We start from the raw sequence: 18,032 nt of genomic DNA on the forward strand, positions 1-18,032 counted from the left end.
TTACCAATTTTTTACCTTAATGTGGCAAATAAAACTTTTCAGGTACACTCATTTTAATTTTTCCCCAAATTAATTCACCTTCCACTGCCCCTCTACAACTAGCTGTATATTGTTCACAAGCGGAGTAGTTTATTAATAATTTAAATGTGGCATCATGGTATCTCAAGAAACAGTGTGGTATAGTAGAAATCATGTTGAATTAAGACACTTATGGTTACATTCTTTCACCAACATCTATAAACTTGTTTCCTTCTCTGTAAAATATTCCATAGATCAAAGATCTGTGAATTCAAAAGATGAATCTCAATAAATAATTAAAAAGCTGCTTTGCAAAAAACAACTAATCATCCAGCGATCAGCTTTCTGAATATAGTTAGGTAGTCTTTACACAAAATGTCTGGGTTTACACCCAAAACCTTTCTATGATGGTAGGACTTGTCAAAGCTTGTATTCAGATTTCATAGTTTTCAAGAGCCCAGAGTTGTCTCCCAGCCATGATAAAGCATTGGGCCTTTAATGGAAGCATTTGTAAAATGGGAATAGTTTCTGAATCATCTGGTTTATTAGGTTGTTATGAGGAAAACACTCATAGATTACAAAGCATTGTATCTATTTAAATTTTTCTTATTAGCTAATTTTGCTTATTTCTTAGACTTCATCTAAAAACATCTGATTTTTGCCTGATGAATCCATCTTAAATCCTTAGGCAGAGTTCAGAGACCATTTATTTATAAATAAAATCCAAGAGAATCTAAATGATTTGCACAGGGTTAAGTCACTTAACCCGACTAGCCTTCCCCCCCATATTTTGTCTTCAAGTTTAATCTTTTCTTTTTTCATCACAGCTATTTACAAATAAATTGTGGGTGCTCTCTTGATTTAAGACTAAATCCCTAGTCTCCTGGTTCCTAATCCAGTGCTTTTTCTACTCTACTATATTGCCTCTTTTAACAAAAAAGAATTTTTATATTGCCTCAATATAGGTTTTAGGTGATAATCAACCAGCATTTATTAAACTCCTAGTAGGTACCAGCTATTGTGTTGGGGACACAAAAAGAGGGAAGAGACAGTACTTACCCACAAGGAGGTGTTTGTGGCCATAGGGAAGTAAATAAAGAACAAAATCATTTACATGTGCATATACATATAAACATATATACAGCAACTATATGGACATGTCATATTATATATATTAAACATATTAATTTATATATTATACAAATATCTCGATCTCTTTATCTCTTATTTTAGAAAGCGACTAGATTTTACAGTATATCCATTCCCATTTTATTTTTTTGAGCATTTCCCTACCTGCTTATAGCTAATAATGAGTGTTTTGATTCTAGACTTTTTACCTTTTAATGTTCAAATACAATAATATTTTTAAACCTCTTGAGTATATATTATAGAAGATAGTGTGTTACATGTCATGGGATTAGAACCAAGCATAATAATATGATTATCGACCTTGGGATGCTTTTTTAAAATTAGGGACTTGGGGGAGATATTAATATGTGTATGGAATTTGTTTGACAAGGACCTTATACGTGCTTCTGTAAGTTACGTTATACTGTGAATATGTCCTGACTTTTGTCTTGCTACTGGACTTTGAGGACTCCAGTAGAAAGAGGGAGGCTGACAAGTTTGTGCCACTTTGTGTCATTTAAGTATAATCCATGATGCGTCTAGATATCACTTTCTAATGCTATTGGTTCTCTTCAAAAGGAAGAATAAACAACATAGTATGAATATATTGTAATAAATGAATATATCACAATTCAAGAGAGGACACAAGATGATAGTAATAGCTAACATTCAGACAAAAATGAAAAACAAAACAACTTCTTTTCTACTCATTCAGTCTTGTAATCACTACCCCCAAGCTCATTTAACTGCCAAATGAATGAGTCAAGTAGAGCTAGAATGGTCTTGCAGAAATTACACTGGATTTTAAGTGGCTGAATATTAATTCAGATCTCAGCTCTCCCATTCTTATGTCCCTGGGAAATTCACTGGATGCTTTAGGTCTGTTTCTTTGTTGGTAAAACGAGAGAAAAGGACTTCTAGGGAATTTTGATGCTGAGCAGGGCACTATTGGCCCTCGTGTTTTGCCTTGGCAGGGGAGCGATTAGAGCTCATAGCTTGACGAATGGGTGAGGTAGGATTTGGATACTGATACTTGACATTTGGGAGCAAAGTTGGGGGAGGAAGTAGGTCAAATAATACATAATTTCACTTGATCCTCACGATAATTTTGGGTGGATAGTTAAGAGGAATAAAAGCAGGAGGGGATGGATGTACCAAATGAACGTTGCAAAACCTAAAGCACTATACAAATGTTATTATTTCAGGAAAGAGAAACAAATGATTTAAGATGAAGGGGGAAGTAAAACAAATTATTTGCCTGCGGACGGAATCAATCGTAACACAGGGGATTGATTCAGGCATAGCCCTTCGAATGAAACTCGGTCACCGTCCAGTTTTATCTATTCTGCCAGCACTTCCGGTCCTTCCCAATAGAACGCAAAACTCCCAAAGTATTCAAATCCCACGCAGGGTGCGAGGCCGCGCGTGCGCAGTAGTAGGCATGACCGCCAAGCGGTCTCCCTTTTGCACCTCCCCTACTTTAAATACAGACCAATCATCGAAAGAGTTCGTGCTTTCTCAGGTGATGGGAGTTGACCTCTCCGGGCCACCGTCCTGGCGCGTGCGTGGAAAAACGGGGCGGGGACCCAAGTGTCATGGCGAGCTCCATCTGAAGTCTTCGCGGCCACCGAATTCTAGACCTCGGTTTTCTTTCTCCTTCATCCCCACATCCCCAGCTTCATTCACGTTGTAAGTTTTTTTTAGTTAGCACTTGGAGAGGGGAGAGACGGGAGGGCCGGGGCGAGGGAGAGTGAGAATTGAGCTTTCAAGTGGCAGGAGCCTCTTTCCCTCTGAAGCCGTGACTGGTCTTTTCCCCGAGATCGCGCGCACGTTTCCTTTTCCTTTTTGCTTCCACATTGCGGCGTGCGGCAAGATTCGGGGTGGGAACACAGAGAAAGTGGCACGAGTCCCGGCCTTGGGCACAGGGACTCTTTTTCAAGCTTGCAAGACCTATCCCGTTGCCCAAATTTGGAGTTGCAGTATGAATACAGCTGTTGAGATGCAACCATGGACGATAGGACAGATGGCCAATAGTTTTGGGGTGTCATTAAAAAATAGAAACCAAAATTTAAAAAATCATCTCGAAGAAGCAACCGGTTTGTGACCCCCTCCACCCCCCAATCAACGGTGGATTGTCAACCCCTAAAAATAAAGAACCATGTTTATTTTCTCTGCAGAACAATACTACTTTTTCTCTAATTAGTTTAAAGGTTTGTAAAAAAAAGTATTAGCTTTATCTATATTAAGTTATTATTATTATTATTTTTTGGTCTTCTTTGTTCAACGTAGTGATCAAGAGGAAGTGAGACAAATTCCAGAATTTTAAGGTAATTTTTGTTATTGTTAAATATTGCATATTAGAATTTGGCCATTTGCAGATATGCCTTCCCCCCAATTTGTTTACCAATGGGAGAAAAGAAAATTCTGGTTTAATAATGTGTTCAGGGGTGACAGATAGGTAACTCAGTGGTTAGAGATCCATGTCTGTATTTGGGAGAAAGGGCCTCAGACATCTCCTAGCTTTGTGACCTGGGCCAAGTCACTTAACCCCAACTCCCAAGCCCTTTCAATAAGAGCAAGCAGCATTATGGTTTATGTGTTCAGGGCTTTCAATCAGAAGAGTTGGCATTAATACTCAGATATTGTTTTGTAGTAATAATAATTATTGGTAATTAGGATTATGTAGTGCTTTTAAGGTTTGCAAAATGCTTGTCTTCCAAGGGGAGCAAGCACATTCTGCTTTAATAATGTTCAGGGTTTGCAGTCAGAAGAATTGTATTGTTTTGTAAAAAAATCTCATGATAGCTAGTAGTTGTATAATACTTTAGTAAGGATGGGAAAGCACTTATCTTCTAGTCAGAAGACTTACATACAGTGTTTTAACATATACAGAGTGTAAATTTGGGAGCAAGCAATATTTTGGTTTTATAATGTTTAGAGCTTGCAGTCAGAAGATTTGTCTCTAGACCTGGCATTCACCTCCTTTATTTTAGTTTGTGATGATAATAATAGCCAGTGATAGCTAGAAATTACATAGTGCTTTAAGATTTTCAGTGTGCTTTTATTTTGTTTACTCATTTCATATGTAATCTCCCCTGACAGAGTGTCAGCTTATTGAGGGCAAGGACTATTTAATTTTTGATCTTCTACAAGCTACACTCTCCTGTTTTGTGTTCTGCTACTGCAACTATTGCTGTCCTGTGGGGTTTGAAGTGTCTGTCAACAGCACTGAGACATAAACAATGAAGGGGCAAAGGCATATATTTTATGATTGAAGAACAGGTATCCTCCTAAAAGTTCAGTGAATGGAATCCTTGGTTCCTCTTTGAGATATTATACATTCCCTTGGTATGCATTATCATTACTATGTTGACCAGCAGATCATTTGATTTCATTCTGACTATAATTTTGACTTCATTCCCATTATTATAGTAATAATGAAAATATAGTACTTACCATGTGCTGGGACCTATGTTAAGTGCTTTACATTTATTATCTCATTTGATCCTTACAACAACCTGGTGAGGTTAGGTACTATTATCTCTATTTTACAGATGAGAATACTGAGGGGAAACAGGTTAAAAGGCTTCCCCTTGGGTAATATAGCTCATAAATGTCTGAGACCACATTTATACTTGGATCTTCCTGACTCTTGGGTCAGTGCTTGATCCGCTGAGCTATCTAGATATCACTTGACCTAGATATATTTCCAGGTGCCAATTGAATTTCTGCACTTTCATAATCTGTCATCTAAAATTCTGTATATTCTAATCCAAATCGTCTCTCCAAACATTGTCTCTTATGACTTTAAGTATTTTGTTTGGTGACCTTTCATTTTCTAGTCACTATTTATTCAGTTACAAAGTTTTGTCGATGCGTATCATTCATATGTCCCTTCCATTCCTGTTTTTAGTACCTTGAGCCAGACTTTTAACATATTATGAGATATTTATAAATTGATGAATTCTTTTGTAACTTTTTTCCCCATTCTTCTTCCTCCCCTTCTCTCCTCTCCCCTTTCAAAGTGCCACCAGACTAATCTTTCATATGTACTGGTCTGTAATTCTTCTGCTTAGAAACTTTTAATGACTCCTTATTATAGATGGAATAAGGCTCATATTCTTTGGTCTGCATTCAGGGACCTCTGCACTTCATCTCATTCTACTACCTTTCACATGAACTAGATTGTATTCTGTTGACATAAACATGTATGGATCATCATTACCATAAATCTATAAGGGAACTTGATGAATCTAATTGAAATCATTCACTTTCTAGACTGGAAAACTAAGACCCAAGTTGTAGTGTATTTTTTGAAAGCATTCTCTTTTCTCCACTTCTGCCTTTCTGTCACTTGTAGAATTTCCAGCCATCCTTTAAAATACAGCTCTAATTCTCTTCCCTCAGGAAAGCTGTCTCTGCTTTTTCCAGTTGGTGATGACTGGATTTGGAGTTAGAGGACTTGGTTTCAGGATCTTGCTTTTCCAGTTTCTGCCTTTGTGGCCTTGGGCAAGTTATTTGGACAGAGAATGGTCAGGGAATATAACAAATTAATGCTGTCAGAACCTGTGACCAGAGGTGCATTTCCTGCCCTTCTCTTTCTAGGGGGAAACTTGAATGCATATTTTGTAGTTTTTGCTTTGTCATTTGTAAAATGAGAGGGTTGAACTACATCAGTGCTGTCAAACTTATACATGTATTGATTAAAAAAAACCAAATTAACATTATCTAAGTTATATTGTATTTTTGTTTTGTTATACATTTTCCAGTTACGTTTTGATCTGAGTAGATTTGACATCTCTGAAGGTCTCTCCATCTCTAACTCTGTGATCCCATGGCTTCTTAAGGTTCCTTTCAACTAAGGTTAAGAACCAGTAAAGAAGAAATGTTTTATCAGAGCAGTAGGAAGTGAACCAGTGTATTGTAATAGAAGAAATCACTTTGCTATTAAAGGTGATTGAAAGTGATCAAAAAAGATATTATGAGGTCAGGGTGATGGTGAGTAACAAGATCACATGAACATTGGCTATCACTGTGCTCTGTTAATTCTCATCTTTTCCTTGGATGGAATGTAAATTTAGAGGGAAAGAAAGCTTGAAGGGCAAAATTTGGACATGATATATTTTAAGCATCATTAGTCATTAGGATAGAACAGAAAGACATCAAGTTCATGGGGAATATAAGCCACTAGTTGTAGGTAATGATTATAAATATTAAAACCAAATGGGAAGCAGATAAAGAAGGATAAGGGTAAAGAACATACCAGCAGTAAGCATAGGATGGAGATAGGGGTCACTTAGAAGAGAGAGATATCCAAAAAATGAGAATTAGGAAGAATTGATAGATCTGTGTGAACATAACTAGAGGAGCAAAATGTCTCTAAAACTAGGCCCAAAGAATTATCAGAGGGAGATTGTCATTAAATATTTATTTTAGTATTGATTACTAACTGTGTAGGTCTCTCATGAGCTCCAGTGGACTAAATTATTATCTCTATGCTGACTTCTTCAGGGCTAAACTTTGTATTGACCTCCTGAGTTGCATCTCCAACTATCTATTAAACATCTCAAAATAGATATCTCGTAGGCATCTTAAACTCTCAACATATCCAAAACCAAATTCCCTATCTTTTCCCCCAAAACCCTCCCCTTTTCTCAACTTCTTACTGCTGTTGAGGGCACCACCATCTTAACCACCTGGGCTTGCAACCTAGGGTGTCATCCTTGACTCCTTACTCTTTCATTCTTCTCCCACCCTCATTTCCCCTTCCCCATTCAATCAGTAGCCAGGGCCTGTCAGTTTAACTTTAGAACATTTCTTATTTATGCCCCCTTTTCAATAACATTGCTACCACTCTGGGGAAGATCCTCAAAGTGATTTTCCTAAAACACAAATTTGAGCATGTCAGCCTCCCTTCTCTCTTTATTACTCAAGAAACTCCAGTGACTTCCTATCCTTTCCAAATATAAAATCCTTTTTGGCATTCAAAACACTTCTTAACCTGATTCCCCCCTACTTTTCCAGTTTAAACCTTATTCCCTTCCATATAATTGGAAATCCACAGCAATCAATGAGTTAATATTTTATGAAGTGCCCAGCTCTTCTAAGCTCTAGGGATACAAAAAGGCAAAAGACAGCCCCAGATCCTAAAGAACCTCATAATCTAATGCTTAATTCTTGAAACTATATCTCTTGGCTCTGGATATTTTTTCTGGCTGTCTCTCCACTATGAATGTTTTCTTCTTCATTCTGGTCTCCTGGCTTCCTTCAAATCTCAGCTAAAATTCCTCTTTCTACAGGAAGTCTTTCCAGATCCCTGTTAATTCTTAATGCTTTCCCTATGTCATTTCTCTCCATTTGTTTTGTATATATCTTGTTTGTATACAATTATTTGTTGTTGTCTCCCTCAAACAGAAACAAGCCTTATATAAGGATCATCCTGGTCCATCTTTTGATTATGTTTTTATTGTAATATCTACATATTTTAATTTTATTTATTTGGTTAAATGTTTCCCAGGTACATTTTAATATGATTCAGGCCATACTCAGAGTGTTATGGCCTGCAGGTTTGATATCTGGCTGGAAGCACTAAAAGATTAAATGACCTTCCTGGGATCATAAGGTAGTTTGATGTATTATGAAAGGAAATTTAAATATATCTGTAAATTATAGTTTTATATACTCTTTTGTTATGAGGAAAATGTCAACTGCATCTGAATTATATTTGTATAATCTTTTTATCTTCTAGGGAAGATGCCTGCTGCATCTTGTGATTCACCTCTTGCAGACATAGAAGATATTGTGTCAAGAGAAGATTCAAAGCCTCAGGATAGATATTTTTCAAGAAAAAATATTGTTCCAAAGGTGCGAATACGTAATACTCAAAAATGTTTGCAAGAGGAAGATGATCCACCAAGTGATAGGTTAGTGTTGTACTAAAAATTATTCAGTTCTTTGTGAAAAATGGAAAATATAGCTAATGTGCATTAATAATACCATATTAATAATGTGACCATTTCTGGTTTGAATTTAAATTTTATGAGACTGGGAAAAAGCAGGTTACTTTTTAATGACATTGTCAAATAATTGGTGTCTTTTAAAGTTTTTTTTCAGTTAATTTTAGATAATTACACTGAAAAATAGAAGAAACAGCTTAGTAAATATGTGATTTTCCATGTTTTAATTTCTTTCTAGAATTATTTAGGTTAATATATTTGTATTGTCAGGGTTGCCTATTTTTAAGAAGTCATTGCATTTAAGTCAAATGAATATATATTTGTTTAAAATTTTCTCCATCTTGGTGTTAATTTGTGTATTTTATATTTACATGAATTTTAGTGATTTTAAAAATTACCCACATCATTTTGAAAAGTGGTGTTTAATGTCTAACTTGAGACTACTGCCACCTAAATTTGGGAATAAATGTTCTGCATGAAAGCTACATTTTCAGAATCTTTTGTTTATATAAGGAGGCAGTTTATTAATGTGAAACCTTAGTTATGTTGGTTGGATTTTTCTTTTTTAGCTCTACTGCTTATGTAACTTATTATTAATAAGTCATAATATAGTCTATTGCTGATATTCTAGAAATCACTAATATGTCAGATGCATTTATTTGATTTTCTTCTTTAATATGGCAGCTAAAATAATTTTGTCTTTTACTAGTATTTGTATGTGTCCTTTTTGGACCTTTATTGTAATACTTGGCTAATGGTAATAAAAAATTTTAAACCAGAAAGGAAAAAGGAGAGGGCATTTTAAGTGAAAATCTTTTTAGAAGCCTGATCTTTATCTTTATTTGCAGAGAGTTTAGTATTTATGATTATAGTTGAAGAATGTGATCTGAATTTGTAGATATGTAAGTGGGAAATATTTGGGCAGATGCAATTTTGGTTAACTTGAAGTGTCTCCTGGATTTTGGTTTGAAGTTATTTCACCTGATAACTTTACATTCTAATTATTCCATAGCACTATTCCTGGTATTCAGAAAATTTGGATACGGACATGGGGTTGTTCTCACAATAATTCAGATGGAGAGTATATGGCTGGTCAACTAGCTGCTTATGGATATAAAATTACAGGTAAAGCAGTCAGTACTCTTAAATTTTTTGAATGCTTGTCATTGTTAGCTGTGTTCTAGATGTAGGGGCAAAAGATCTTCTAACTTAGTGATTTTAAATTGCGATTGGAAAAAACGAGTACTTTTATTCTTTGTTCTGGAATGTCTTGGTCAGATTCAGATATCGGCTGGTCTAAGGGGGCAAAAGAACATGTTTTCATAGATTATATCTTTTAAGAAGCAACCAACTGGCTTTTCACTGACTAAAAGTTTCCTCATATCTAGTTTAATATCAAGATTTGTGCTAGCATTTCTTAGTTAGCAAAAAATATTTTAAATTTTTTTGACCAATAAGTTTAAAAAAGCAAAAGCTTTCAGCATTCATCTTAGTTGAATTTATGGTGTGCTTATTTGTCTCTATTTTCTAATTTGATTCAACAAGCTTAGATTATAATTATCTTCATGTTTTCATAACTGTTCATTTACAAATCCAACTTGTATGGTCTTTCAGCTTTAGTAGAAAAGGACCTTTTGAATTTTTTTCCTTAAGAGTTTAGAAATGGGGGCAACTGGGTGGCTCAGTGGATTGAGAGCCAGGCCTAGAGACGGGAGGTCCTAGGTTCAAATCTGGCCTCAGACACTTCCCAGCTGTGTGACCCTGGGCAAGTCACTTGACCCCCATTGCCTAGCCCTTACCACTCTTCTGCCTTGGAGCCAATACACAGTATTGATTCCAAGACAGAAGGTAAGGGTTTAAAAAAAAAAAAGAGTTTAGAAATGTTGGACTAATTTTGAAGCTAATCTGTATTTATAATCTTCTAATCAGTCTTATATATTTAGTCCTAATTTTGTTGTTTGCTAGAAAATGGCCATCCTCATGAGGCCTTATTACACATTATATATTATTAAGTACCTGTGATTCACACCTAAGTTTAATTCTTGATTGTGTGATTTGCACTCTTTTGAGAAAAGAAAAAGGGAAAAAATATTGTTTGCATTTGATTGTTTATATTGTGAATTATCCATGGTCAATTTTTAATTTCAGGCTAACTTCTCTCTTTCATTCAACCTTCTCTTTTTTTCCTGGCTGCCCCACTGCACAGAGAATATCTTAATTAAACAGAATTAGGAAGTTAAATTCCTGAATGGAAATCATAATGCATTCATAAACTAAATATGAATAGTTTAGGGTTATCCATAATAGAGGGTTCCCGTTATTAGTGTGGGAATTGAAACTTGACTTTACTTGGTAAGGCATGTACTATATCTTAATATTCAGTCATTCCAATTATTTAAATGCTTTTGATGTACTATTTAATATGCAAATATACATACTGCATTTTTTTAACACATAATGATGTATAGATTTGCTATCTTGAAACTACAGAACAAGCTACTATATTTAATAGTATTGGAGAAATTCTTATTACTTTTAAGGGAGAGTAGTGGTTAAATGGGAAGGGTCTGGTAGATAAAGTATTAAATTGTTTCTTCTAACATGTTAAACTCTCAGATCTAAGTAGTTAGGAAAATAGTATCCCTTTAGCAGAATATCTAAAGGTTTCATGTAAATTGTTAATGCTGGTAGTGGCTCTTAGTTTACTTTCAGGAAACAGTTTATCTTTTGTTACTTTAATTAAATTCAGTTCATTTTTCACAATATGCAGTCTTTGAGGGAACATGCCATTTTAAAAATTGGGACAATGATGAATGTTTACATAGATAGGTCTCTTGAGTTATTCCTCCTTCAAAGTAGTTACCTCAGAAAGCTATACTTAGAGTCATTCTGTTTCTCATCCCTTAAAATACATTTGAAACTGCTTTTGGAATGGTAGCTTTGATGTGGTCCTTTAATTTTCTTCAGTATTTGTCCTTTGGGGGTACAGTTAATTTTTAAAAATAGCAGAAATTCATTTGAAGCCAAGGTTGTTTTATAATCAAGTCAGGTAACTGATTTCTAGTCATAGATGAGGTGTGACTACAAAGCAATTAGACCATTTTTCTTCTTTGGCTTGTAATCTGACTGAGGCGGTTCCAAAGGAGAAGACTTTCATATGTTTTGGCCAATGGCAATGTCCTTAGAATGAGTATGTGGTCTCCTAAAATGACTGAAGGAGCTTTTATTTGGATATAGATTTCCTTGTATATTTATTTAAAGTCTTATTTTACAGTTATACATCATAAACATAACTATAGTGCCATCTTTTTGATTGGGAGGGAAAGATTTAAGTTTCATTAAATGGCCATTTAAGGCTCTCATTCTTAGATACATTCACAATCATTTATTTATGGTATGATAGTTTTGTTTACAAATAAATTATATAGTTAAAGAGAGTGCATGCATGTATTTTCTGTGTGTATTGTTAAAGAAACTAGGATTTGAAGTCATAGTTCTCTTCTTGTTCTTCTGTTGTTCTGTTGTGTGTTGTGATGCCCATGAGTCTTTTATTTTGTAGACTAAACTTTGCCTTTGGAAATGGTAGGTTAAGAATGGTTATATATATATATGTATGCTTGTATGTACATATTTCTTTGTATTCTAGTTATGGGTAATGTGAGACAATCTACTATACATATTAAATGATATTAATGAGTATTATTGGTATAATCTTAGCTAATTTGCTTTCATATTCTTTCACCATTTTGACATTTATTGAGATTTTTTTTGAGATGTTTTACTAGGTGATCGTGCCATAATGAAATCCATCTTTTTTATACCTCATTGTTTCTTTGTCTTTCCAACCTTTGGTGCTGGGGTGGGCATTTCTGTATCATATAGTAAAAATGTAATTTCTGTAGCTATTCTCCCTATCTCACAGTTTTGAACCCAGACCTAGAAATATATAGTGGTATATGACCTTCTTAGTCTATAATTCCCTCTGAAGTTTTAGTGGATGTGAAGGAAGGGAGGAATACAATTTGCAGGTTTGTTCCTACCATCTACTTTTCTACTGCCTCTAGCAATTTTGTCTCTTCACCCACCTTGTTATGTGAGACCTATAGTTGTTCATAGGTATAAATAGATTGAATATTTCAATTAATATAGGTGTTCCTTTTCTTGTCTCTGTCTCATGTGCTAGATTGTTGTGTCTGTGCACATACATATATTTCAGGCAGCTGTATATAAAAAGATTATTGTAATTTAAGTGTATTGAATGCCACATTTTCCCACCTCATATTTGTTTGCCTTTTATAGCTTATCCCAAAGCTGAGGAAACCATTCCTTATTTGGAATAGTTGACATGTAGTTTCAAGCTCTTCAAAGCCCTTTACATTTATTGTCTTATTCTCACTCTGACTCTGTGAGTTAGATGTATTTTAGGTACTTTTAGCCCCATGTACAGATGAGAAAATGGATTTATTTCTTGTTATATAACAAGTTAAGTGTTAAAGGCAGGAATCAAACCCAGGTCTTTTCTAACTCTTTATTCCACTAAAATGCTGCATTATAGTGAAGATGAATACCAATCTGAGTTTTGAGGCTTGAACATTAGTCCAAAGATATGATTAAGTCCTGGCTATCTAGTTCAAAATTGTTTTAAGACACAACCTTGCCTAACTACAATTATAGTGAATAACAACTTTTAAAATTTGTTGGTTTAGGGTTTACAAAGCACTTTACATAAGTTTATCTCATTTGATTCCAAGCCAATAGAGTTGTATAAATAAAAATAAATTCTTTCATACATTAGAGGTATTAACTGAATCAGGTGAATTGAATTATGTTTTTCCCAGAGGACATTTAACATGAATACAAATAAGTTGCCTGGAAAGAATGAGACATATGTTTTTGGCTTATGATTGTAGTCACTTTCTTTATCCCACATGCTAGAAAACTGATAATTGTTGACCCAAGAGAAAATTAAGTATTTCCTTGTATTCCTGATAGTCCTTCTCATCCACCTTCTTCCACCCAAAGGTTTGTTGGTGAAAGTCTTCATCCATTTTACCTGTGGGATATATAAGTGAAGTGTTATAACACTTCATCGAGATACAGATAACAAATGACATTTTTCTGTTAACTTTTTAATTTTAATTTCATATGAAAAGTTCGAGAAGGAAACGTATTCTGGATTCATCCTTTTAGTTTTATAGATGTTGCCCCCTCCCCAATAAAAAGAAATTCCATATTATTCCCAATAACTATTTCTATAGGAAGACAATATATATTTCAAAGTAAGAATTTTGCTGCTAGGATAATTATCTATGTGGGATGGGGTGTAGAGAGAGAGATTATGAAAGAATGAATGGTTTAAATGAGAATGTTAAGCCTATATTCGAATTTCAGGAATTTATGCTTCCAAAGAATATATATTCAGGTATATATTATGGGATTGGGGGGGAAACAATAAATACATGAATTAGACAGTCTCTTTTTCACCAGACCTTGTGTTACAGATGAATGAGATGGGAATCGTACACTTGGAATACTGGAATGGCTAGCCTGAGCAAGGAAAACTCCCTTTGTGGTTTCTTAGAGGAATTGAGTAAAGAAGATCTGCTCTACAGACCATCTTTCGCTGTTGTTGAGGAAAGTAGATTGGGAATGGTGGAAAGTAAAGTAAAATGCAGGTTGCTTAAAAGTTATAGAGGATGAGCCACAATTATACTTATTAAATGTGCTTTTAAAATGTAGACTGCATTAAAATAAACTTTTAGTTTCTTCAATGCAAATAAAAAGTTACAAATAAGTTCATCATGAGAATGTAATTAGTCGTTTGTTGTCTAAATACACACATGGCTCTGTAGCAAGGAATATGTTGGAAAAATAGATGTTATAATTGACTGCAATAGAGATCTAAAAATACATTTTCACATTCTGAAAGTTGTGTTGTCAGAGGTTCTGTGCACATAGCTTGCCAAAAAACCATCATCTGATATTGATTGTCTAAAAGACTTGACAGTGGATTGTAGATGTATCTGTGTGCTTACATTTTTATATCCACCAGTTATGCCAACCAAAAATGAAGGAGTTATGACAATTTTTGTTTTTTAAAAAACAAATAATCTTAGTAGTAATCATTACATCATTTACTATGGGTGAGACTTACTTAGATAAACCTATTCTATAATTAAGTTTTTTCTTAAAACCTCTTGAGAATGACTTATTTAAGAAGAGGTCTGAATTCAAGTAAGCATCCGTAAAGCATTTACTAAGTTCAGAACACTGGGTTAGCAGCTGGAGAAGATAGAAGGACATAACTCCTAACAATGGCTCTTCTGAAAAATTTAAACTCACATTTACAAATATGTTCTACATACTGAATTTTTTGTGTGTTGCCTTTAAGTATTTGTGAACTTAATTCTGATGTTATACTTTTAAAGACTATTTTAGATGTTTCATCAATTTAATAAAAATATGATGGATCTTGATCTCCTTAACTAAATTCAGATTATGTATCTAATGTTAGGCTGCATTTTCCTTGATTTTTAAATTTTTTTCCATTTTATAAACCCTAGAATCTTTTCTTGTTTTGATCATTCTATGAAGCATGAAACTACATGTTTTTTAAAGCAACAAATTGCTATGGATTATTGTTATTTATTTTGCACTGAACTGTATGTTGCATATCTAATTGTAAAATGTACAAATAAACAGTAAAATTTAAAAAGCACCCCAAACAGATGTGGCCATTATTACTTGAAACTAATCTGCATATAGAGATTAGTATTATAAATTTCTAAAGAGATTAAGAAATAATGTAGTTTGACTTCTAAGTACTAAATCATGTTGGTTTTAATGACATCCCTTAGTGCTCAGCACCTAGCATGGTATTCAGAATATAATGATCATTTAGTAAATTGATAATTCCAGTATTAGCCTTTATGATCATGAAATTTTTATACATCATCTCTTCTGATACGCTTGAGTCACTTTTTTTCTCCTGTTTCCCTAATGAAGATATAAAATAAGAAATTGATTTTTTTCCATAGTCGCTCTTTATATACTTGTAAGACCATTGATAAATCAATCTTTCCCATTCATTTTTATGATGTTGAATATCAAGTTGACTTAGCACTAACATGTTTGAATTTTATTTATTGATTTGCCCCTTTGAAATCCCCAAAATTTCATTAATGCTCAAGTTTCTTTTAACATTGAAATAATTTAAATCAGTTTCAGGAGTGTTGCCAGGTTTGGTAATGTACACTGTTTTATAGTGGTTGTTATTAGCTCTTTAAAAATATTAATTTTTGAAGGATTTTTTCCCCTCCTGTACTATTACCTTCTTATTGGCCTAATTATTTTCATTCACTTGTTTCTATAATCTACCCTTAACACAACTGCCAAATAAATAATCCTAAAACACAGATCTGACCATTGCGCCTCCTACTCAGTAAGCTTTAGTAGTTCTTTATTATCTCCTGAAAAATGACAAAAGTTCCCTTGCATTTAAAACCCTTCATAAACAGCACCCACCTCACTTTCTTATTTCATCTTCCCTTCACATAGACTACCCATTCAGTTTTCTATCATTTGCTACCAGGTACATGACATTGCATTTTCTAGCTTCAGGCCTTGGCTTCCTACTAAGCTTTCCTGATTTTTCTGGCTAATATTTTCTCTCCTTGAAATTATTTTTTATTTGATAGATATTTTATTTGCTCATTTGCTCATGTTCTCTTTGCATATATGTTACATTGCAGATGGTAAGATGGACCTATATCTCTGCTTGTCTTCATGTGAGTGCTTAATAAAGTTTTAACTGGAAATGAATGACAAAGTTTAAGTAGCTTTTAAGATGGAGTTCCTTGAATTTTTTTTCTTAAGTAAATTTACTGAAATAGTTAAATAGCCCATGAGCCATTTTTCCCTTCAACTGGCCTATCCAGGAATGTGCTACATTCTTTGGATCAACAGATGGCAGCATTACATTACATCACATCGTCTATTACAAATCTACTTCCAATAACATTTGCTAAAATAGTCTTTAAAGTAGGCCATGCTTAATTTTTTTCCTGATATATTGGCTTTCTAGTTTTTAAAGAATTATTGATGGGAGATTTGAATAAAATGAACTATTTTTAAGGTAGCATGGTTTAGTGCAGATGTTATCCCCTCAGACTGTATTTTTAAGAGGGCACTCACTAAAGGCATAGTTGGTTTAGGGTTGTGAAGCTGAGGAATGCTTTAATAAAAGAAATACTAATGTGCTGCTGCTCATGGTAATATGACTCCATTTCTTGACATGGTGATGGAATGGTGTTGGGTATTGCTATTTGGATAGGCAGATACCATACTCCTGCATTGCTGATAGTGTGTTCCTCTTCTACGTCTCTCAACTATTATGTAGCAGCTGCTTAGTTTAGCCTAGAAATGGTAATTTTTAATATAAGCTACTGTATTAAATAGAAAGTAGGGTTCATCAACAAGCCTCTAATATATACAGTATATTTCTATCACAAATGTAACTAAGAAATTTATCAAATTTTATGAAATAATAAATTTTAATAATAAATATTTTTACTATAATATAACATTCACTTTCTCAGATACTCTTGCTCTGAAATCAATAAAATATCTTTCTAAGCTCCTGTCCCCCACTTAGTCTTGTTTAAAAAGATGTACACATTTATTTAAACAACTTTCTCTTTTGTATATACTTTTGCATCAATTCCTTTTTAATGAGATTAATTAAAATGTAATAATTTTAAGATTGTTAAAATGAGCTCTCATCAGTGTCTAAATCCTGGGCAGTATTTTTTTTTTATTACATTCAGCTTTTAATTATTTGTAGTAATAAGCAGTGTCTGAAATGAAGTATCTCACGTAATCTGACCCTCTCCAAGTATAAGAATCTTCTCTATAATACCCTTTATAAGAGGTAACCCTCCTTCTGCTGGGACAACTTACCTGGGAGAAAAAAGGTACAAAAATGATTCCTCTTAAGTCTCTTCTTTTCTAGAGACAAAAGTAGAAAAACAAAACTGAGAACTTTAAAAATGGCTTCCAGTTATTTTGAAAAATGGAATGAAATGAGAGTTTTCTAAAGAAAATCCAAGATAGCACTTTCCCTTGCTGGAGAACAATCCCTGGTAATGAGGGAAAGGGAATATTTGAAATAAATTGAATCCCTAAAAGATAAGCGGCCTCTAGTTTCAATCTCATTCACTAAATCTGAACAACTAATATATATTTGTATAATCTCAAAATTGATATTTTTACATCTTTATTTTTGCTTAATATTTGTTTTCTTTGTTGAATGAATGTGATTAACACCAGAAGTAGACAAGAAGAGAGAACAAGGGCCTGATGGGTCTAGACTGAATAAGCCCTCCAAATTAATACATAATGATTATTGATTTCTGTTGTTGAGTTGTGTTTTATTGCATTAGTGATACTACATTCATGCAGCAGGTATGACTCATCTCTGACTTTCTTTTCTCTCTTGTTCTTCCCTTATATTTTACTATAGGCTTATCCTAAACTTTTCTTCAGTTCAGTTCTTAGCTAGCTTTTATTGTGATGCTTAGTGGGTCTTACTGATTTAAGAGCTTTATATGAATGTTTTCATCTCCTAAATGCTGAAGAGAGAATATTACATGGTAAAGTACCATTTCACTAAAATTAATGACTATACAATCTCTCTAAATGTGGGTAACAAAATGAAGCTGGAGAAATTTTTAGGAATGACTTTATAGTGAGAAATATCAATTTAGAATAAAGCTCAACTCCAAGATATGAAAAAATACAGGCATTTCCTAAAATAATTCAGTGACAGATTTGCATTTAATGGAATCTTCTATGATAGTATAGAAGATTATGTGAATTTAGAATGTTGTATTCATAAAGTTTTCTTTGGTACATAATGGAAACATTAAGTAT

General features: G+C 33.8%; 1 protein-coding gene across 3 annotated transcripts in view; it reads left to right on the forward strand.

The window, feature by feature from the left end:
* The first annotated feature begins 2,691 nt into the window (after nt 1-2,691).
* CDKAL1 (CDK5 regulatory subunit associated protein 1 like 1) overlaps nt 2,692-18,032 on the forward strand; it is a 704,381-nt gene continuing 689,040 nt past the window's right edge. Inside the window, exons 1-4 of one of the 3 annotated variants that reach the window (XM_007487880.3) lie at nt 2,698-2,835; nt 3,436-3,473; nt 7,895-8,069; nt 9,115-9,227. In XM_007487880.3, coding sequence (XP_007487942.2) covers nt 7,900-8,069; nt 9,115-9,227 — 283 coding nt within the window. In that variant the 5' untranslated portion in view covers nt 2,698-2,835; nt 3,436-3,473; nt 7,895-7,899. Of the gene's footprint in view, nt 2,836-3,435; nt 3,474-4,248; nt 4,429-7,894; nt 8,070-9,114; nt 9,228-18,032 lie in introns of those variants that run through there. The other 2 variants (XM_001375837.4, XM_056823496.1) reach the window with 2 other exon arrangements.

The sequence above is a fragment of the Monodelphis domestica genome, chromosome 3 (assembly GCF_027887165.1).
Source record: "Monodelphis domestica isolate mMonDom1 chromosome 3, mMonDom1.pri, whole genome shotgun sequence".
In the NCBI taxonomy this organism is placed as follows: Eukaryota; Metazoa; Chordata; class Mammalia; order Didelphimorphia; family Didelphidae; genus Monodelphis; species Monodelphis domestica.